The sequence below is a fragment of the Neopelma chrysocephalum genome, unplaced genomic scaffold (assembly GCF_003984885.1).
Source record: "Neopelma chrysocephalum unplaced genomic scaffold, ASM398488v2 Primary Assembly neopelma1_23b, whole genome shotgun sequence".
NCBI lineage: Eukaryota > Metazoa > Chordata > Aves > Passeriformes > Pipridae > Neopelma > Neopelma chrysocephalum.
This window is the reverse complement of record NW_020897692.1, coordinates 16,503,500-16,526,757: the sequence shown is the minus strand read 5'-3', so window position 1 is coordinate 16,526,757 and position 23,258 is coordinate 16,503,500. Positions and strand designations below refer to the sequence as shown.

Genomic DNA, 23,258 nt, shown 5'->3' with positions numbered 1-23,258 from the left:
TGTGGATCACAAGTAACCTAGGCTTTGAGTATGTGTAAATTATTCCCAGTGAAGGCTGTGATTTGTTTAGTGTAAGTACTGTGCCTGATCACTGAAGTTACTAGTTGTCTTGAAAAATACCGTATTTCTGGATTAGCAGTAGGAACATGACAGTTGTACAAATTACTGCTCTAACCTCAGGATTATTCTGTTGGTGCTAGGCTGCCTGGTACTGAGCTGATACTGGATTCAGGTGTTTTGCTTTGGTTGGCTTCAAAACCCTGGAAAGATAATACAATTTTGTTTGGAATACCTGATTTAGAACCAAATTAGAGTGAAGTTTTAAATAAAAATAATCTTGGGAGTTGTGGAGTAGTTTTGGAAGATCAAAAAACCAAAAAGGGATGATAAAAGGGATGATCCAATCACTAAAATTATTTATATTTATGAATAGTTGGAATAATTATACTGAATTTGGTGTAAGAGACAAAAATATACTCTATTCTTAGTAATGTTCTTTATTTGATTGGAAGTTTAAAAAATTACTCGTTAGGTTCATTACTGAGAAGTGTTGTAGATTAATGCAGTTAAGTGATTGTATCAACATTTAACTTTTTATCTAGCTAGTAATAGGCTAAATTCTCACCTTCACTAAATTAAGTGGTATTACAGCATGGAAAAGTGTAAATCAAAGATTATATTGGTTGAGTAATGAAAAAGTTAACTACAAAGCTAAAACAAGGTACTTGATTATTTTACTACTTCAGTAGAACATTCTTGAGGCCATCCTCAATGCTTTTGTTTACTCTTGCTGTAGTCTGTGATCTTACACTTTCTTGTCTGTAACCCACTAAACAAAATTGTATCCCTTTTCATGTGCATAGGACTGTACAATACACGACCAAATCAAATTCCACCAAAAACAATGATGCACTTTCTTGTGTTGTACTACATCCTGTGCATCCTCCAGTAAACCTGTAGTGCATTTAAAATGTTGGATTAATTAATAGGGTGTAGCTGGATATTTTGGAAGTTATGGAGAAACTTTTGGGGGCTTTTTGGCATATGTTTCTTCTGAAAGTGATCAATAGTGCAATAATTAATACTATTAATACTTAAATCATCACAATTAATTTTTAAGGTCCATAAAAAGTAAGTGAGCTAATGCGTTTACTTGGGGGCTACTATTCCAGGCTATCTGCAGATTAAGGGAATCAAAACTGATTTGATTTATGCTGAGTTTGTGAATTTAATGTTTTAAATATGAAAGCAGCAAGAACAGATCCACATTTCAGGAAATAAACTAAACCAAGCAATTTGGAATTAATGTAGGTGTCCAAAAAGACATGAAGTGTTCTTGCTGTTATTCTGTTGTTCTTTGTAGGTCTTGATAATAACTGTCCTTATTCTGAGATGATAGGACTGCAGTACATACTTATAATTTTTTAGTTAAGAATAACAGTTATGACTTTGAAGTAAACTTTCTTTACTTGTCTTTCTTCAGAGTTCATGTAGCTTGTGATTTATTTGATTTGTCTGATACTGTTGGTGATTTAACACAACTGATGTAGTCTGTGGTAAGAATGCTGTTGTGCAAGATGATGGTACCCTTAAGAATTAACCCATACAAAACCTGTTTTTTCCAAACAGGTTAGATGGAAGCTCACCAATTTATTTAAAAATCTCACTCTCAGTTTTTTTATAACTCTCACCACAAAACTTGCCTTACTGTATTTTTAGAACTACAACACTGATGGTATTTCTTACACTCTTGATTTCGTTCCTGAAGAAAAGAGTTAATTTTTCCCAGAGGCACAAATTTATTTACCACAATTTATTCTAGACCTTCAAACAATACTTTGCACAACCCATGCCTAGACTATTAAACAGTTTAAGAACAGGAGTAGAGTACTCATGGAAATAAATTCACAGGGCCAGCAGAGGACAGATTTATCATGCTTGCTGCTTCTTGAATAACCGGAATGTACTCTGCTTTGTAGAGTTGTTAAAGTGGTGAAGATTTCATGCTCCAGCTTATTTGATTGCTGTGAGCAAGCCGAAGAGATAAAGGTAATAATAGTTGGACTGAAGAGGTGTTTTAGCTAAAATGGTATTAGGTCTTCTTGATAAAATGGAGGAGCAGAAGTCACGGCTCACTAATACTTCTTTGAAAGCAGGTTTGAGCAGAGTTCAAGAGTATTTGGAAACCTATGCACAAACAAGATACTATCTTTATATGCCTTCAACCCAGGCTGTTAACTGTGAAATTTCTTAAGTGAACATGAGTATGTGTGAGTAGCAGAAGCCTACTTCTTACCCACATACCTAATTTCTCAGAATTGTGACAACATTTTCTCTGCTTTATTTCTGAGATCAGGTATTTTTGTCTAAGAACTCCTTTGCCCTTGATCTTAAGTTGGTTTTGAGCGTGGATTTGTTTTTTGCTCTTTTTCTTACTGTTGCATTGACATTAGTTTCTGTTCGGAGTTTTTACAGGCCTAATCCAAAGTTATTCATCAATATGTCTTGCTCAGCTTTAGGGTTTATATTGCATATCATTCATCATGGACTAAGCTTTTTGTTAGTACTAAGATTTTTTTACAGTTATCTGACTGTATGTGATGGACACTGGTAGCAATTGATTGTATGTCTTTTAAACAGTTCAAGTGCATGTCTGTAAGACAGAAACACATAGATTTTTGTAAGCTGAAGTTCGATTTCCAGTCAATGCTTGTTAGAGGCATGTATCTAAAAAATGCAGGTTTTGTAATTTGAATTATAAATGTGTCTCTTGGGGAGAACAGTAACAAAATCATAGAATGGTTTGAGTTGGAAGAGATATAGAATGATTTGGGTTGGAAGAGAAAGGTTGTGTAGTCCAGCCCCCCCTGCAGTGAGCAGGGACATATTCAACTAGATCAAGTTGCTCAGGACCGTGTCCAGCCTGACCTGGAAGGTTTCCAGGGATGAGGCATCTACCACCTGTCTGGGCAACCTGTTCCAGTGTTTCACTACCCTCATAATAAAGAAAGTTCTTCCTTATATCCAGTCTGAATCTACCCTCTTTTAGTTTAAAACCACTACCACTTGTCCTATCACTACAGGCCATACTAAAAAGCCTGTCCCCATTTTTCTTAATAAGCCCCTTTTGAGTATTGAAAGGCCACAATAAGGTGTCCCCCCCTGTTCTCCATGCTAAATAACCCCAACTCTTTCAGCCTTTCTTCAAAGGACAGATGCTCCAGCCTTACATTCATTTTTGTTGCCTCCTCTGGACTCACTTCAATAGGTCCATGTCTGTCTTGTACCGAGCATCTCAGTCAGCAGTACTGGTATATGACAAATAGCAAGGAATATGACAATGGATGTTTGTTGCCTGTCTATTTGTAGGAAGAACTATATCACTACCAGTAAAAATAATCTCATGTTTGTCTTGGCCTGAATTCAGATTGTTCTGGATCTAAGTAGTTTCTTCAGTTAGATGACATTATTGGGCAGACAAAGACCAACAAAAGCCAGGGACAGAGTTGACCAAACTTGCTGAGCTTGCTCTGTAATTGCCACTGAATAATAAAATGGGATTGTGTTTTTCAGATCTGATTGAATAATTACATATTTAGAGAAGACAAGATTCTTTGCAGGTGATCCTGGTAATGGCTTTGAGCAGAGGTAGAAGTAACTTTTTATGACCTTCTCAGAAGCTGGATAGAGTAGGGGTCAAATTAACAGATGTTATGCTGAAATCCTTTTAGAATGTGTTTGCAAAGAGTGACTGCTGAACTGCAAAGATGTAGTTAAGTTGCTGGTTTATGGAGTTAGACTGAGCAGATTGCTGCTCTTATGGCACAGTTAGGAAGTTCTCTGTTATTTCTGTGAATCAAGGTACAATCCACAGGTTTTACTCACTTCAGCTCATAGGAGCTTAGCAGTAATGGAGGCCATTTCCTGTCCTGAAGTAGGTATTAGCAGAAAGACCTCTTGTTGATACTAGAAATTGATATAATTGTTCTCCTTGACAGTTAAAGGACAGAATTTGGCAAAATGAGACTTTTGAGAAACAAATGAAATCCAAGTTCTTGAAGCAATCAGAAGGGTCTCAAATCATATTTTAGGTGCCTCTCTGCTTCTTTTTATCAATTTAATCAGGTGGCTGCTCCTCCAAGCTCTGAATGACCAACACGGGAAAGCAGATGACATAGAACAGCTCTTGGCCATCTTAAATGTTTTGGTGGTGTGAGTGGATATGGAAGTATGGGTTTGGGGTTGCTTTGTTGGGTTTTTTTCACTCTTTCTGAGCAATTCCTTGATGAAAAGTAGAAACTCTGAAGTTTAGATATGACATAACTCTTAAGAGCAACACATTTTTTTCAACTTTGTATGGTACCCTAGTGGTGGGTTTTCTGTTTGTTCTGTTCTTGCTGGAAGACTTGCTGGAAGCTTAGCCACCTGTGAGCCTAGCAGGTCAAAGTGGTCACATGCCAGTGAGCTAAATAACCAGCATTCTTACTGAATTGGTACTTCTCAGGTATCACGAGTTCTGTAGCTTTTCAGGATGTCATTTACTGGGGCAGTTTGGTTTATTATACGCATAATACAGGGACTGGAATTTTAATTGCCTATCATCTGGAGACATTTCTGGATTTCATATTAAAATAAAGCTTTTAACCAATTTAGTTTATGGATATGTTTATAAAAGCAGGTATTTATCATAAATGATGAAGACTGAACCTGTAAGAATGTACAAAGTGTGTTAGGGACATCTTTTTATTTGCCCTTTTTTTCCTGTCCCTCTGGATTGCTGCTGGGAAAGTGTTTCTCCCAAGTGCGGTCTGCTCTTTCTAGTTTTAGCCCGTGTTTTCATGAGTACAGTTGAAAGCAGTGTTACCTCTGCTAAAATCACGATCACCTGCTGAATCCTTGGGGCTGAACCAGTTGTTCTGACTAGAAATACTTCTTTAGCTAGTGTGCTGTTTGGCCGTTAGGCATTTCAGGCTCTTTTCACTAAAGCCAAGTGTACTTGTATTTTTCCTCCTGCATATGAAGTAATTTTGAACATAATCTTCAGATTCCAGCCCAAAATTTGGTATACAGTTGTTTCTCTCAGTTTTCTTACCTCCTTATGCCTTCCTTCCTTCAAACTGTCCATGTGAATAATTCCACAGTGTCTTGAGGCAAAGGTAGTAACTTTCCTGTATAAAATTTAAATTTACTGTATTGGTATTGAGAACTTTGAGAATGTTTATTTTGCATGCTTTTCTATTTGTAGATGGAAAACCACCTGTTTCCCCCATTTTAGGTCCTTCTTTAGATGAGTTTTCTGATTTGTAAATGCATGAAGACTCCCTTCTTAATAAAATGATTTAGTTTAAAGTGCTTGGTTTGGTGCTTTTACTTGGTGTTTTTTCTTTGTTGTTGAAATTTGTGCTTCACTGCTCTTTATTTTCAAAGTGATAGGCTTGTGTAGTTTAAGAACTACAAATCAGTAGGCTTGTGATGTGGTTCCATGTTTTTATTAAAATGGATATGCAGTCTTCTGTCAGGATACCTGCTGTATTAAGTTTATTAATCCTAGTTGATTTTCATATGTCTTTTTTCTAAAGACAGGAAAAATACCTGTTTACAATGTAGAGATTAATGGAGAACGGGAGCAAATATTTAGTTAGTATTTTATACGGTACTTTGATTCTTTTCTTGCACTGGGCAGTCAATACAAGGTCCGTACAGGCGAATTCTCAGTTCAACAGGTTACAGGCAAACTCTTGTAAAAGAGTTAAGATTTGATGTTTCTTTATGTAAGTTATGTCATCAGTCAACTAATTTTTCTTGATAATAAACTTTTTCTTTAAAAAGAGTATTTTAAATTCTGTTTCTTGAACATACACATCACAAATGTCAGTAGGAAAAAGGTTTTTATATAAAATATACCATCTTCATTTACAGTCTTGAGACGTAATGATATTTTGTCAGTAACTACATATGTTTCATTTTTTTACTGGAGTGTATTAGCTCTTGTGAAGACTTGCCTAGACAAGTGTTAGTTGCTGTTTTAGACTGTAACTGTTTTTTTCGTTGAAGCATAATGTTAGGTTATTATGTTGGTGTTCACATATAAAACAGTAGAAATTTTAAAATGTACAGCCATTTCCATATAATTTGTGATGCCTGTATGGAATCTGCTGTGAACTTGCACATCCCTGCTGTTAGCGTGATTCATCTGGATATAGCATTTTACAACAATGCAAAGCAGAAACAGTGATATTCTGTTCCGTGTGGTTACTGAAGGAAAAGAAGTCCACTGCTAACATCTACAAAAAAGAAATTTATTTCTGAAGTTGAGATTTACCTTGATCAGTGTGTCAAAACTCTGAATATTTTTGTCTTAGTGGTGACTGAAAGTGATTAAGGGAATATTTATGTTAATAAAAATAAAGATTTATAAACGTCAGAATTTTTGAGGATGTTTTTAGGGGTGTTTTCTTCTCCTTACCTCCTCTTTCTCCAGAAAGTAAGGCTTGTTTTTCCTCAGTTTTACATTACTAAAGAATTAAAAAATGGTCATGGTTTTGTTTTAGCGCATGGAAAGTATTACTTTTAATTTGCAAGTAAACTATTTTTATTGTATGTTATTTATGTTATTGTATAACATATAAAAATGAGTACAGCACAGTAGTTTGGAAATTTAGAAACTTTACATGGAGAGACTCAAAACAGTAAGTTGAAGGTCAATGGTGCCTTTTCCACTGTGTGGAAAATTCCACTAAATTTCGTATTCCACTAAATACGTGATTTGTATTTTTCTTATTTTCAGTCCATTCAGTTGTACGTTGGTGTACAACTTTTCCTGTTCAGATGTTTTTTCTTTACTTTTTCTTTTATCTTTTATTCTTCTGATTTCCATATTTATTACTGAGATAATCTTTAGATATTTGTTACTGAGATCATCTCTATCTTTTTTTAAGTTCTTTCCGGTTTTACTTTTGTTGGTTTACTTTTCCCAGTGCTGTTTCTCTACCTCCATTTCTCTTTCATAATTTACTTTCCTAGTCTCCTCTCTATCTATTGCTGTTTTCTGTCACTTCTCTTCCTAGCAGGGTCTATGTTGAATGTTCCTCGTCCGGGGGCCTCATGAGGCTGTCTGTACTAGCTGAGTTGTAGCTCAGATGGTTTGAAATTTGCAGGATTCTGTGTTTCAAATTCCTCTGTAAAATTAAAGCTACCACACAGAGTCTTGTAAGTATGAAAACGCTTTAATTCTAATATTTCAGACTGTCTGTTAATGGTGGACTGAATTGTCCCTTCTGTTGTTAATAAAGGAGGGTGTATAAATTCAATAACTTGAGCAAGAGCATTGTAGAACCTGAGACTCTAATGTCAGCCCTGAAATATGCTGCAGAGCTGTTTTAGAAGCTGTCTGAATAGTTTTTATTTTTCATGTTGTCTTCAGTAGCTTAGTAGTTTGTTTCTACACAGAAGAAACAAAATTGAATCTGAAAGGAGTCTCCTTTGTCACAGTCTGTTCCTGAAAACCAGTTTCATGTTTTGTAGGAACATTATGAGAAAACTAATACCAAAGTGAAGACCTGTTGGGAGGACATAGTCTTTGGAAACATATGAATGGGCAGCTGGAGTTAGGGTGAGGGTCCATCTCGTTCAGTTTGTCATCTTGGACAATAGCCAGTATTAGATATGTAGGGGAAAATAAAGTCTAATGGGGCAGTTAAAATACCATATTTTTGCCAGTGTGTCCTTCCCAGTATGTAGCTTATAGCAAATAAGTGATTAAGGAACACTGCTGAGTGGAGTAAGCCCAATATTATCAGTCCCCTGCAGCTTGTGTGTTGTATCTGTGTATGTCTGTATACGTGCACAGACGTAAAGGTGGCTCTGGATTGGAAAGCAGAAGCTGCCAGTAGTTTCTGCAAACACACTTCTCCTTGTAACTGGTGTGTACAGTTCAGTGCCTAAAAATGATGGTTAAAATAAAATGAATGGCAATGAGTTGTCAGCTTAAGAAACTTCTGGCTTTCAGCTCCTGGCAGCCATCTAATTACGGAGATCCAGAGTGCTGATTGCTGGGTGCCAAGGTCAGCCTTCCTTAAGAAGCTGTTAAAAAACTTCCTAATATTTGAACTTTTGACAGGTTGCTTGGTCGCTTTATTTCTTCATGGCAGGTGATTGTAGACTGAATTACAGTCTTGATCAACTTGGTTATTCGTCACTGTTTGGCTTTAGCAGTGTTTTACAGCTTCCAATTTTGTTATTTTCAAAGTATGTAAAACCTTCACTAGAGCATTGTTTTTTTAAGTTGAAGTAACATTAGACTTGAAAAGGAGCAGGAATTGACAGATTTTCTGAGATAAATTAAACCTTTGAATTTTTAGACTGACTTCTTGCTTATTTTGACTTCTGTGACAGGGGTATTAATTTATATCAGTTTTAAGTAAGCAATTGTTAGAATTTTTTAGATATCTTATATCTCTCCTATGAGTTTATCTTAAAAATGCTTCTAAGTAGGTGTCTGAATAGTAAAAAAAGGCATATTTGATTGGTTGGAGTCTGCGTTGTACTTGTTAGACCATCCTACATGTTTTGTAGAATCACTTGGGTGTTTGGCTTGATCTCACAAACTTTGCATCCCACGGGGACCAGGATTCATTGATCACACTTAGGATCTTGGGATAGGATAGGAGAGGTTACCATTGCAGAACCAAACTTTAAGCAAGTGAGGAGAATGGCTCCTACGGTGGCCTGACTGCTTCTCAAGAAACCTGTTTTCGGGAGCAACTTCTGGGATCCTTCTCAGGTTAGTGGAGGACAGGAATTCACTGAAGACAATGTTCTCTGTCTCTTCTGGGAGACTAGGTGCTTGCTACACTTAATGCTCTTTCAAAAAGGCATTGCAGATCCAGATATGTGATGTGGTTGGGACTTAAAACTTTTAAAATTGTATCCTGTGAGAAAACTGTGATTTTAAACTCTATGCACTCCTGGATCAGCTCTTTCTGCTGTTTACCTTTCTTCACTTTTTCTTAGGTGGGAAGGGACAGTGAGGGACAGCTGATCCTCTAAGACTGGGGACCTTCCTGTGGCAAAAAAAAAACCCAAAAATGTGAGTCCACAAAAAAGCTATAAGGACTATCTACAGAAATTTTAAGCTTTGGGTGATAGCTTCTTCCGCACTGAATCTACCTCACATGGGAATTTTCTGTCCTGCATTTCTTCTTTTTCCCCCCCTTTTTGTTTGTTTTTCGATGTCCACTTTATTTGTTTTTCCCTTTCTTCCCTTGTTTTGCTCAGCATTACAGCAGCAACATTTTTTGATCATTTTAAGTTTTAGGCTTTTTCTTTTTTGTTTGTTTTTTCCAGTGATTAGTCTGGATGATACTATGGATGAAGAAGGAGTTAAAGAGAGTGGTAATGACACCCTTGATGATGATGAGCTTGTTTTACCTCACAGGAATTTGAGGAGTCGTGCTGAAGAAACATCAGTCACATCACCGAGGAAATCACCACGCTTAATGGCACAAGGTGATCACAGATTATATGTTTGCATGTTTGAAGTAAATTAAATCTTTATGATCCCAACCCCAACATTTATAAATGTAAAGTAAAGCTTTGCTATTTCGTTGTGTGAATTCAAATACAGACACTTCCCTTTTCATGCACTGCAGCTAGAAGTTGGCATCCGTAGGGTATGACTCAGTTAGAATTCTTCTTTAAAAAATACTTAATGTCTTCCTTATGCCTTGTGGTCCTTAAACTAATTTTTGAGATTTTGATGCTTTTACCTGCATCAAATTAGCACTGTGGTTCCTCACCAACAAAAGCATGGTAGAGTAGCAAATCAGCATTGGAATATGCTAGCATGTCTCTATTTTCAATTAAAATTTTGATTCTATTTATTTTTATTTGGGTATTTTCTCTTTGCTTTAAATTTGGTTATGGTAATTGCAGTTATAAACTCTTTCATCAAAATATCTCAATATACTTAATGAATATTTTAATAAAATATTTAAATTCTTTGTGGTAGCTAATTGATTATAGTTAGGGCTTTTCTAACTTGTTGAACTGATAGAGTTATTTACCACTCTGCTTTTATCCCCGATAGAGCAGGTTGAGTTAAAAAGATAAAATTACTCAATATGGAGATCAAAATTTAAATAAGAACCTGTGGTACAAAGCTGGTGAATATGCCTTTAAAAAAGGCACTAAAATGGTTTCTTGTTTAGGAAATGTAAGAGATGTCATCAAGTGAGAGTGTGACTGGATCTTGGATTCATAGACTGTGTTCTCTAAAAGCTTTTTAAACTTCATAGTTATACTTCTAATCACAATAGAACTTGTGCAAATTTTGTTTGAGGCAGAAAAGATTGAGTGGTAGAAAAGTACAGTTGGTTTTGATTGTCTTTTTGTCATATGTTCTGTTTTATATATACTACTCAGAACTTTCATAGCCTTTAGAATAACGAGATTTTACATCCAAACTATGGCAGTGCAAAATTGAAATGCAAGTATTTTGGGTTAGTGGGGTTTCTTTAAGTTTAGTAAACAACTAAGTTTTAAGTTCTCTTTGTGTCCAGTAACCTAAATCAGGGTAAATCAGCTCTATTCTAGGTAAATCTTGTGTTTGCAAAGAGAAGAAAGCAGTATAGCTAAGGCACTTTCCTTTTTCCCTTCCTAGAATCAGTACGGAGTCTCCGACAGAGCACCCTGGCCAAGCGTTCAAATGTTGCTCCTCCTGTTAGTACCAAGAAATCGTCTGTAAAAAGTGGATCTGCTCCTAAAAGTGGACAGAAACGAGAGAGAAGTCCAGTTAAAGAGACAGATATTGCTGCACCCTCGAAAGTAGAGCAGCCTAAAGAGGTTAGGCGTAGTACAAGACGATTAGGACAGGTAGAAGGAACAGCGGCAGTGACAGCATCCCAAAGTAATACAAAATGTCTACCCGGTCCTGAAGATGTGAATGAAGTAAAGTCCGAAACCCTTAATCAGGCAAAAGTTCAGGAAACATCCCAAGAGTTAAGTTGTGCTAATTTAACAGGAGCCTGTTCTCCTTCTGGAGAAACAAAGGAAATAGCAGAGGTTGCAACGAAGACCGAATCTGGGAATGCTGAGCCAGTTTGTTCAGTATCTGCAGATACTGAAATGACTCCAGTTAAAAATGAGTCAAATGATGTGATTGATTCAATGGACTTGGGAAATTCTTCAGAAGAAAAAGCTGATGATAATAAAGCAGAGGAATCAGAGAATAAAACAGAAGAGCGTGATGAAATTGGAGTAACTGGAAAAGCTAATGATCCATCTAGTACTTGCATGAATCCCAATGAAATTTGTGACACCTTTTCAGATTTGTCTAGCTCTATAAAAGAGGGGGTTGATTGTAGTTTAGGTTCCCACAACGTGGAAGTTCTTGATGAAAATACACTGTCAGTAAAGCAATGTGTAACAGAAGCTGGAGATGATGACAAGGGAGTGGAGAAAACTGTAACTCCATCTGAGAAACTATTGGACAGTACAGAGTTTGGTAATAAAGACTTAAAAAGCAAAGAGTTGACTTCTGCTGACCCAGGAAATAGCATTTTAGAAAGCACTGTTCTTGACCAAACAAACCAAAACGTACAGCATCAGATCAGCAGTATTAAAGTAGAAGGCCCAGAGGCATTAAAATTTCAGGATGATGAGAAACAAATTAGCATTTCAACAAAATGTGAAAAGAACATTAGGCCCCGGCATAGTAAATCTGTAATACAGAATAAACAAAATCTGACTGCAGATACTCGGCAGAAATCGGGTACAGTGCAACAAGAAGTGATGCGTTCAAGAACGAGAGCTGGTGTTACTGCTTCAGGTCTTCACAGTCCATCTTCAGCAGGTCTGAAGCGGAATGCAGATGAGCAAGAGAGTCATCAACATCCAAATAACCCAGTTAAAATTAGGAAGAAACAATCTGATCTGAGTTTGAAAGCAAAGAGCTGTGTTTCAGGAATGACCATAAAAAAACAGAGTAATACGTTGCTGAAGAAAATACCCCGAGTCCAGGCTTCTGGACAAGCACAGAAGTCATCAGTTCAAAGAGCAAGTGAGAAATCTCCTACTCATCAAAGCTGTTCTAAAGATACCCACCACTTTGTGCATTCATTGTCAGGGCATGTTTCAAATCTTGGTCAGAAGCAAGCCCACGGGCAGAAACACCATCTTGCAACTGGGCTAAAAACAAATAGCTCCACAAAGGAAGAGACAGAGACAAAAGATCACCCTGTTGCAGAACATTTGAAAGAGGATGATAAAGAAAAAAACAAATCAAAAAGAAATGATAAGACTCTCCAACCTCGCCAGAGAAGAAGTAGCAAAAGTCTTTCACTTGATGAACCTCCATTGTTCATTCCAGATAACATTTCAACTGTTAGAAGGGAAGGCTTGGAACATACCTCTGCTAGTGAAAGTAAACATGTTTGGGTGCCCAGCAAGCAGTGTGGCTTTTGCAAAAAGCCACATGGCAACAGGTGTGTGTGGCTTTGTGTCTTAGGAATTTATTATTGGTCTCGAAAGATAATTTTTTTTCCTCTCTTACCGAATGTTTCATGCTGCTGGTGCCAAAACAAAAAATCATAGCCTTATGGTGGAAGCCTGTGTGTCATACTGTTAATTAATTTCCCTTGCACTCATACACTTTTTTTTAGTGTTTTAGATAGAGCATTAGAAACTGTTTTAGCCAAGAAGTTTGAATATAAACATTTTATTATATGAATACATTTTTGATGAATGTGTAATTCTGCTACGCTGTTAAATTATGCACTTTAAACTTGACTTTTTTTCATAGAAAGGAAATGAGACCAAGATGTCTATGTTCCAGATTGTAATTTCCTTCTTTCCAGAGACCTCTTAAGTTGAAGAACCAAAAAAAAAAATCAAATAGTTGTTTACATGTGATTTTTGTCTGGTACAAGTACAATTCTAATACCTAGAGATTCAGAGGGTTTTTTTCAATTTATGTAATCATTGCTGTGAGGCTTTCATGTAACAGTAATTAAGTAGTTGGCAGGGGGTGGGGAGAGGAGAAGAACATCAGTCTCAAAAAAAACCCCATAAAACATCCATGTTGGCATATCTGAAATTGCCTTTAAACCTAACGATGAGGGAGTTTTCTTAGTTGCAGTTGTACTTGCTAGCCTACGTTTGTTTTTTTAATATCAAATTGAAGATGGTTCTGATTAGTCCTTTGCTTATGTGAGAGAAAGTTTTAATAGTAATTTTCAGTGACTGTGCTTTAGAACTCCCTGCATTACAGTGAAATATGGAACAATTATCTTTGGTGCCTGAGGGTTTTACTTAGCATTCATAGTATTTAAGAAGAGCCCTTGTTAGCTTTGACTTACTGTATCATATTTGATAAACAAACACCTTGAAATTCATTTACTGTGCAGCTATAATGACTACATCAATGTGGCCTATGAAAAGAATTAACAGTAGGTTTGCTGGATATTTTTAAAGCAAAATATACATATTTAAGATTTAAACTTCTTGATAGCTGTTAAAAATTCAGCTTTGAGTTGAACTTGTCCTGCATTCTTTCTATATTTGCTAATATTTTAAGCATTCTATGGGTTTTCTTTTTTGAATGTCTTGTTGGAGTTCAAAGTCGATTTTTATTACTAAATGGATCTAACTGGTATGGGAAGATGCAGGAGTAACTCTGAACTAAATCTGCTTATTTTAGTTTATGAAGTTAAAGTAATGTTACAGAAGATACACCTATATGCATTGATACAGTATTAAATGCAATAAACTCAATTTTGCATTGCCAGCTCTTAGTGCTGCCAGAATTGTGTAGTGGATGAATCACCAGCTGAGGTTGGATTGAGCCCATGAGTTGCCACAGATGGTGATTATGGGTATCCTCATTTTTGTAATGTCAGTCTTACGTGTTTTAGGGTTTTTTTATTGTAATTGTGTTATTTTATGCGCTTGCATTGCAAAATGATGCAACCGGCCCTTTCAGCAGATCAGATTTTCTAAATGTAGAAAGGTATTAAGTACATAAACACAGAATTTTTGTATATAGAATGTGACTGACACAACGTGAGGAAACTTGTGGTATTGAGCCCTGTGCCTAATAACAGAAGATTTAAGACTGTCAGTGCAGCACTTTTTATCATCACTAGTCTTAAGTACTGAAGTTTTAATTTATTCAAATTACTTTTTTTTTGTAGTTGTATGCTACAAATAACTGAAACCTTTCAGATTCACTTGCTATCATTAAGATACAAGAGGAAACAAAACTTCTATCTCCAGTGCCTTGTCATTTTGTCCTTGTTTAATTACTGATGGAAGAATAAGAAAACACTTCCAGTGCAGTGCAAAAGAGAAAAAGTGTAAGATGATAAGTTTCAGTTCTCTCTCTTGAAAAACCATCAAAACTATCAATGTTTACTGTAGGGAAAGGTTTTTTTTATTTGCTTTTTGGATTACTTTTCAAGCAGTTTTTGTTTCCCTTTTGAAACAGCTTACCTAGCCTCTTTCCCTTTTTTCTCTGTTCATTGTACAAGGGAAGATGAGAAAGTGTGAGACGCAAATACTGTCAAACGACTGTAGGTTCAACAAATATCAAGGGCAGAGCGAAGATCTGAAAAAACGTGTAGTTTTATCCTGATTTATGGTTATTTCAACTTTAAAAATTTTTACCATTGTGGTGGTACAAATTGCTTGTAGAAAAAGAAGTTGAACTGAAGTTGCAGCCCCAAATTGAGAAACAATGTGTAAGGAGCTTTGCAGTATGTCCTGTTAATGTAACACGTTAAAAAATTCAGGGTGCAGAATAGTAGTCACTTGAATCTTTTTGTATTGCCTGTAATAAATGCAAAGCCAGTAACTTGTTGTTACTGTAATACCAAGCTTGGAAAATTGATTCAGGCTGAGGGTAACTTCTGGGGATCATGTCATCATGTGTACAGATTTTTTTTCTTTGTGTACAGATTTCCCAAAGGGCCATGCTTACATAGGCCTTACATGGCCCCAGAGTAATCTTACTGTGCCTGCTGGAAGCACAGTAGAAGGATGGTACTTGTATGTTGTTTTACTTCAGATCAGCACCTGAAAATTGGAGTCAATTTATATTTTTAGGAATACATGCAATAATTTGTTGACCACATGCAAAGTGAAAATACACTTCCCTTGCACGGCAGATACAATGGATTTGGCTGGGACAGGAGGAATCCCATTTTACAGACATTCAAATTGCATGATCAAAAAAGTTCACAAGTTATAACATGTCTTGCTTTGTGAGAGACAATGCCTGTTTCCTTTCTGTTAATAGATCATCATTCTTTGGCACTTGGGCTTTGAACAATGACTATTCATATTCATACTCTGTTTTCCTCTTATCTTTGAATTTGTAGCTATAACCAGCATAGCTGTTTTGTATCTATATTTTCATTACCCAGAGAGTGGGTTGTTAATGTTTGGCTTAAGGACTAATTCTTTCAGTCTGTTTGCTTGATGTATTGTGACAATTTCCATTTAGAGATATACCTTTGCTACATAACTAAAAGGAATTTTTCTTTTGTATGAAAACTAAACCTTGTGTTTCTGGGCAAGTCAGATAATGACGATTTAACTTTTTGTAACCTTCAGCACATCTGAAAGGCGTTTTTTCGGTGGAAGGTTTGAATTGTTGTTACTCACAGTATTGTTTTCAGCGTGTTTGACGTTGCCAGTGTGTTCCCATATTGCTGTCAGATGTTTTCTCATCAGCTAATAACAAATCATATGCATAAATTTTAATTCATCTATCTATATATGAAATGTGTATGGATATATATACCACATAAAAAATGTTACAGACTGAAGTTACTATTCAAATTCTTAATGAATCCAAATGATGTTGAAAATATTAAGCTTTTCCTGAAGACAGATTAAAGATCTTTAAAGATAGTTGAATTTTAAAAATAATATTTAATTTCTTGGCATAGTGCTAGATGAAGATTGTAGCTCTACAGACATTGAGAAATCTGCTAATGTAAGATTTTTTGTATGCATCCTTCTGGTATAAGGGCTCATGTTATAAATTTCTCTGGTTTTCAGTGTAGATGTTCGAGTTCTCTGCAAGCTGGGGGGCTGAATAATTCCTTCCTTGTACAAAACCTTACTAATGTTTTTCAGATTATCTCCCTTGTCTGTAGTCTGTCTTCTTTAGCAGAATTTCTGTCAATTTTGGATGAATAATTTGTAGTACATAACTTGAGATGCTGTTTCTAAGCAAATGTTCTAGAAAGCATTATCTCAAGGAAAATGTGTAATTTTAGTTTGTTGCTAGTGACTTCCTCTTTTGATTACTACAATTCCAAGTGAAGTTTTTTTTAATAGACTGTGGGAGTTTGAGTATTCTTTTTTGTTCTTGTTTTGTGGGATTTTTTTCTGGTTTTGTTTTTTTTGTTGCTTGAGATTTGATCATACAGTTTGTGTGGTCAGAAACAAACCGACCTTCTCAGACCTCACAGAAAAACTAAGTGATGTAGGACTAGAGTTTTGCTTAGGGTCTTCCTTTTCCCCACATTTCAACTCTGCTTTAATATAGAGGAAAAGTTAGTAATGTTGTAAAAGGTGACTAATAGGGAAGTGCAGAGGTTGATTTAGCAAAGATATAGTATTTCTGATCTCTTGCTTTGCACGTCATCATTAAAAAGTTTCTTCACAAATGTAATGCAGAAAAGTACTTTGGCTGATGGATGGAGTTAAAAAAAATCTGCAAACTATTTTTTCCTGTAGTAAGGATTATTATTAGGACATTTGTATTTTGAAAATAGTGCTAATTGTCAGTAAACTGCATTGGAATCAGGTTATATCATACACTTTGCACAGCCAGTACAAAAGAGAGTGGTTGAGGAAGGAGTTTAAGGCTCCAAACTTATGATCCTTAAATTACATGTGCACTTTTTTTTAGGGCGGATCGTATATAGTAAATGATCTGTTGTGAGAACATTCTTCAGGAGGAGCAATAATTATAATAATGATGGTACCTAGTTAATGTTCATTGAATAGTATGAGTATGCTAAACTGCAGATTAAGCAAGATGTCATCAGTTTACAGTTATGGATGATGCTTTTAAGTTATCTGCGTCTGTTACTACTTTTCTTCTACTGTGAAAAGCCTTGCAATATTAAAAGCTATCTTGCTTGTCCACCCACAGCTGAATGACAGTATAAACAAAATAGCATTGTAATGTATAATTAACGAATGGAAGGACTCCACTGTGATTTATATTTACAGTTATATGATTGTATTAGTAGACTTTATACGGATTATATTACTATGCTCTAGTATTGGTAGGATTATTATTAATACCAGTAACATTAGGGAATCAGGCAAATGGATACCATAAGTTGTCTAAAATAGGGTTTTATAAAAGATGTGCATAAATATAAACTACTTATAAATGCAGTTTATAGAGTGTATGACACTGATCCTGCAAGGTGCAACATGTGGATAGAATCCACTGGTAATGGAGCTTCCCTTAGTGATTTTTTTTGGTATAGATTTTAGGAAATGTACTCATTTTTTCAGTGTTTTTGGGAAGTTCAGTGGTTTTGGTTTTGCTGTTTGGCATGTTTCATGAATTTACCTTTAGTTCAAAAAGCATAAACTTGCTTGTCTTCTTCCTACTTCCTTTTTGGAGAGGTTCCTGTAAAATGAAAAGCAAAGAAAATTATGCCTTTAAGAAAGAAAAGAAACTTATATTGCATAAAAGTTGGGTTATTGAAATTTAATACTTAGGAAATAAGTTTGCAGTGTCGTCTTCTGTGCTGCAAATTCTGTGCCAAAGATCTGCTGATAGTGCTTGCTTGAGATTAGTTGTTCTTTCTAGAAGATCAAAACCTGAAAAATCATGTCTTCTGTGTTAGAATTTGTCAAAAAACAAATAAGTGGAACTACTCCGACAAGACTTGTTTTTTGACAGAGCTTGAGCTTTTAATTGAGCTATACTACTTCACTGGTGTGGAGCTGCCATGCCATGAATTTCTTCTCAACTAAGCTCTTTATTAAATAAGCTGAAGGAAAAACAGTTGCTGCCATGCGATGTCTCTGCTTTAACATGGACTGGACTGTAGCATCAGTGCAGCTGAGACACAGTTGTAATGTTATTACAAGTTTACAACAGATTTTGTAGAAATTTGGTGAACATTTAGGGAGGGAGATGCAGGTGGGATGTGCTTTAAATACTCAAGTCTTTAAAAAGTGTGTGAACAGTGATTTTACTCCTGCATGAGTTTGGGGTTAAAGTGATGTTTTGAATTGTTGGGTTTCCTTTTTTTTTGTTGGGGGTGGGGGATTGGGTTAAGATATGAGTCCTGTTGTATTTTTCCCCTATGCTATGTGCCACAAACGTGAAGGACTAAAGGGAAGCAATAAATTATTTTCTGTGACAGTCCAACTTCCATTATTAATTAATCTTAAAATGCTGATTACTGGCTCACACTAAACTACTCTGACAGCTCCCAATTTTTTGTCTTTTATTTTGCTCTTAAGTTTAGCTTTACAATGAAAAATTGTTTTATGAATAAGATGATTTCTGCCCATTTTATGGTAATGAATTTCTCTGGAAACTTGCTCCTGTTACGTAAATAGAATTTGCGTAAGTTAATTTTAAAATATGGCCTGTATATTTAGAAAATAAATCAAGCCTGAGTTCTTCATCTAATGAATGAATTTAATTTACTACAAATAACACACCAAAGAAAGGCTTCCAATCATAAGAGATGTTTCATCTATTGCTTTCTGATTTTAAGGTGCCTCTTTTCATGCTGGTGTGTGGACTCTGAAGGGGATTCTTTAAAGGAATGAAACAATAACATGCTCTGTGCAAAGGTTCCAATGAGCTATAGTACTGTCTGTTGTCACCTATGAATTGTTTTTAAATTTTTCTTTAAAAAAATTGTTTTTATATTAAAGTCCAGTGAAAGCAATTCTATTATTGAATGTGGCATGATTTAATATTTTAAAACACATTTTTCTTTCTCTTTCAGCTTTACATCTTCCAATCCAGCCTTACAACATGGGTAAAAGTCCTGCACTTCAAATTTGAAGCAATCTGCAGTCAGAAACTTTGATGTTTTGCTAGTCCAAGATATCAGAACCTCTTCAGTCAAAACTGACAACTTTGCAAGAGGACATCCTTGATCCTTCAAGCCAGGCTTCAGTTTCTCTTGACTCCCTTTTTTAGTCTTTGAACATTACCCATGACACAATTATATAATTGTTACAAATCATAGTTTTGTTTTGTGTGCAAACGAGTGAAAAGACAAAGATGTAAAAGTAGCCTTATGGTAAAAAGGATTATTTACATTACTGGTATCAAAATCAGTATGTTCTCTCATAAACTCATAAGTTGCAGTCTTACAGTTCACTAGTGTGGAAAAAAAAACAACTAGTAGAAATAGTGAATTTTTTTAGGCAGGCAGCACCAGTATTTTTATTACCATTTTGTGTAATTAGGTTTAAACAAAACAATTGTAAGCATTACATTCTGTTTTATGGTACAGGCTTCATGGACATTTCCTGATTCTCTTTGTAGTCTTGATTTCTGAATCCTGAATTCTGAAGTTTTATTGTGTGTGTTAAAATATCGTGTAATTGAACCCTTGTTGTGAAGACTGGAATGAAGCCAAATGAATATTTGATCTTCAGTAGTTTGGTTAAGATGGCTTGAATGACATCTGTCAGTCTTGGTGTATAGTCTTGGAGAAGAATGATCTTTTCTGAGCTGAATTAATTGTAGGGTTTTTTAACTTTTAAAAATTTTATTATTTATTTATTTGATAGATCTTAAAATAAAGATGTAAGACTGGATGCCTATCCTGGTGCCTTACTTATATCATATACCATCTCTATTGCCCCCTTATTATGTGTGAACTAAGCTGAAAAAAATCCACGTGCTGTCAGTTTAAAGTTGAAGTTGTGCAGCATCTTGTGTACTTTAGTCTAATCTCTTCTGCAAATGTAGTCCATTTCCTAAATATTAAATCAAAAGTTTGTTTTGGTTGCTAAAGGCTGCAATCTGTCTTCCTTATTTAACAAATTAGTCTCCAATGCCTGAATTTACAAACTGGTAAAAAAACCCATATATTTTAATAAAAATTCAATTAGTAGCAATTGTGGCTTCATGATGGTGTATTCTTGTTTTCTTTCTATTTTTGAACAAAAAGCATGAATTCCATATTACACCAAAATATCCTTTAAGCATGAAGCACCTGACTGTATGCTTTGATCTTATTTCAGCTTTGCAGAAAATTTAAAGTGTGGAATTTTGGCAACTGGTTTCAGTGTTCCCAGAGCTTTACTAGTATTTTCTTGCAATGGTACAAGATGTGTCCTCTGTAAAGCATCTGCTTGTGGACCCTTGCAGTTGTGAAATAGGCACTCATGCATGTTTGGCTCTAGGCTCTCAAAAAGGAGCAATCAGTTTTGTGTAGAAGTCCCATCACTTCTTTCTTGTTTTTCTGTTGTGCTTTTGAATTCTATGGTATTACTCTGGTAAGACCATCAGAAGTAATTGTGCCCTGCTGTTACCTTTCTTGTATTTGAACTTTGCTGGAATGTGATTCTGAAAAGACTGAGATATTGACAAAATGTGAAGGAATATCTGCCTTCCTAATTGAAATTATGAAGTAGATGGACAGATATTGTTTGCTAGTGATCAGTAATACTATAAATGTACTTACAGCTCAGAAAAAGAAATAAATTAAAAATGAGAAAATAGTTTTCTTCACAAACTACATTAAAATTAGCTGGTTTCTTCAAATCTAGCAAACAGCATCATAGGCTTTTTCTCAATCTGCTGGAAATTTAAAACTTCTCAGGCTTATTTTCCATCTAAATACTATTTTCTTCAACAGAATTTAATCCTGATGTATTTTGAGTAGGGAAGGACAGAACATAAAGATACAGTTTTTCCTTCTGTTCTCTTATTTCAAACGTCTCCTGTTATTAAGAATTCTCATCTCTTGAGATACCAGTATTGTATTCTTGAATACAGTACCTGCATTAAGCAACCTGGAATATTTATTTGCAGTTCTGGAGAATAAAAGTTGCTCTAAATATTACCTTCTGTAATATTTATATGATTCTGCAGAGTTGGTAAGTCAGGAGATCCTAGACTGAATAGAGACATACAGAGGTTAGGAATCATGTTCCTTAGAATTGTCTTAGAGAAGAGATTTTAAAGGTATTAGATGAAAGAAATGGGGTTTGCAGGTCAGTGTATTTTGCTTGTTAAATATATTGCTGAAACAAGCAGGTTTTCATTAATTGCTTTTTAAATCAGGTCTCTTATATGGAATTCAAAACCTAGGAATTCAGTAAATAATTTTTCAGTGTTAACAAAGAACTTGCACTTTTCATAATACACTTGCACTCTTTCTTGATTTTCTTCAAATAGACTATATAATAGTACATATCTTTAATATAGTTTATGTAAATAAAAAAAAATGAGAACAAGAAAACAAATAAAATGGGAAAAAAAAGAAACCAAAAAATATAAAAGGGGCAAGAAAATGTAAGTGGATAATGCAAGAGATATGCCTGCATCATTTGAAAGCATTTGGTAATGATGCAAGGTTCGTTATTATAAGGAGGAATTAGAAAAAAAATGTACTATGTAAGTCTGAATTAGGTTTTTTGAGGTGTTTAGCCTGTGTAACTTCCTTCACAAATTCCACATCCTTCACAAATAGTTGCACTGGAGATTGTACCTATGAGTGCAGTGAGTTACTAGTGATATGTGATGAAGTTTTCAAAATACTTCCACAAAATAGCCAGAAATTATGCTTTTATTTTAGACCAAGTGATCTTTACAGCACTTTGAAAATACTATCTGTATCTAGAGTTGATTCTGCTTTTAAAATAATGAAGCAGTTGACTTGTGAATTGAGAGGTGTCCTTTAAATGGACATCTGCATAAAATAACTGAGCAGCACGAAAGTGCTGTACCTTTTTTGGAAGAAAACAAAACAGTCACTGCAAGCTGGACTGATGGTATTGAAAGCCGAACTCCTGGCCCTGTATTCACCAGTAAAGACAATAAAAAGTAACTTCCTAGAAATAATTTAGTAATAAAGGTCTAAGGAATGAGATGTAAAATACCAACTAATTTAGAATAGGTTGCTGTGCCTGTGCTCATTGTATTTGTCAAAACACTTAAAGACCTTGTACTATTGTGGAAGTTGGCACTTGATACATTTGTGATGTTAGGATGATGACCATATTTGAAGGAAAGCAGGGATAATATGATCTTGCAAGAAAATTTTCAAGTATTTTCAAACAAGTTTACTAGTTCTGAGAGTTGGTGTTTCTTTTTTTTTTTCTTTTTTTAACCTTCATATGAGCTTTAATAGTAGTTTGAAAAAAAACTTGGTAGGATTTGGGGGCAAATTACATAAATATAATGAGGTTTTGATAGTCTCTTGGACTACTGTAAAAGGCAAAAAGACCAAAACCAATATTTCTCAGGGAGATCATACCATGTCGTAAGGCTGGAGATGGATGTAAAGCTACAAAGAAAATCACTTGCCAGGTAAGAACAAATTGTTGAGATGCACAAATCAGAACAAGTGTGGTATATTCTGCTGAAGTTGGTGTATCTTCTTTCATAGTCTTCTTTCACAGTTTTCACTGACATGTCTTATTTTTTTTCAGGTTTATGGTAGGTTGTGGTAGATGTGATGATTGGTTTCATGGTGATTGTGTTGGACTGAGCCTTTCTCAAGCACAGCAGATGGGCGAAGAAGATAAGGAGTATGTGTGTGTGAAATGCTGTGCTGAAGAAGACAAAAAAATGGAGTGTTTTGATCAAAGTGTACCTGATACTCCAGTGAAACTTGAGCATAGAGAAGAAAAAGCAATTGAGTGTGAAAAACTGGGGATGTCGAAGCAAACACCTGCTTGTAATCTAAATATGACAACTGAAAAAACAAAGCAAATGGAGGACACTGGGAAACACAAAGTCAAAATCTTCAGACGGGTGAGTCTTATTTAGTGCTTTAAGTTCTCTTAATTACTGGAGTTAGAAGGTTTTTTCCTGTCCTAGTGCCAGTTAATAGATCACGTTTCAAACATCTTTGTGAATCTAATTTAAAACTTCTCTTTTATTATTGACAGTTACTTCATTTTCTAACTAGCATGACTTCTTCAAGATGATATTGCTAAACTGTTCTTATATTTGAACAGGTTTATGTACATTTCATATGCATATAGAATATCCTGAGTTGGAAGGGACCCATAAGGATCAT

The 23,258-nt window shown here is 35.3% G+C and overlaps 1 protein-coding gene across 9 annotated transcripts in view; it reads left to right on the top strand.

Annotated features, from left to right (window-relative positions):
- PHF3 (PHD finger protein 3) overlaps nt 1-23,258 on the top strand; it is a 56,685-nt gene that overhangs the window by 15,322 nt on the left and 18,105 nt on the right. For 4 of the 9 annotated variants that reach the window (XM_027698101.1, XM_027698163.1, XM_027698153.1 and 1 more), the window contains 3 exons: nt 9,346-9,507; nt 10,661-12,482; nt 22,666-22,990. In XM_027698101.1, the coding sequence (XP_027553902.1) occupies nt 9,346-9,507; nt 10,661-12,482; nt 22,666-22,990 (2,309 nt within the window). Of the gene's footprint in view, nt 1-7,117; nt 7,210-8,461; nt 8,783-9,012; nt 9,089-9,345; nt 9,508-10,660; nt 12,483-22,665; nt 22,991-23,258 lie in introns of those variants that run through there. The other 5 variants (XM_027698136.1, XM_027698118.1, XM_027698109.1 and 2 more) reach the window with 3 other exon arrangements.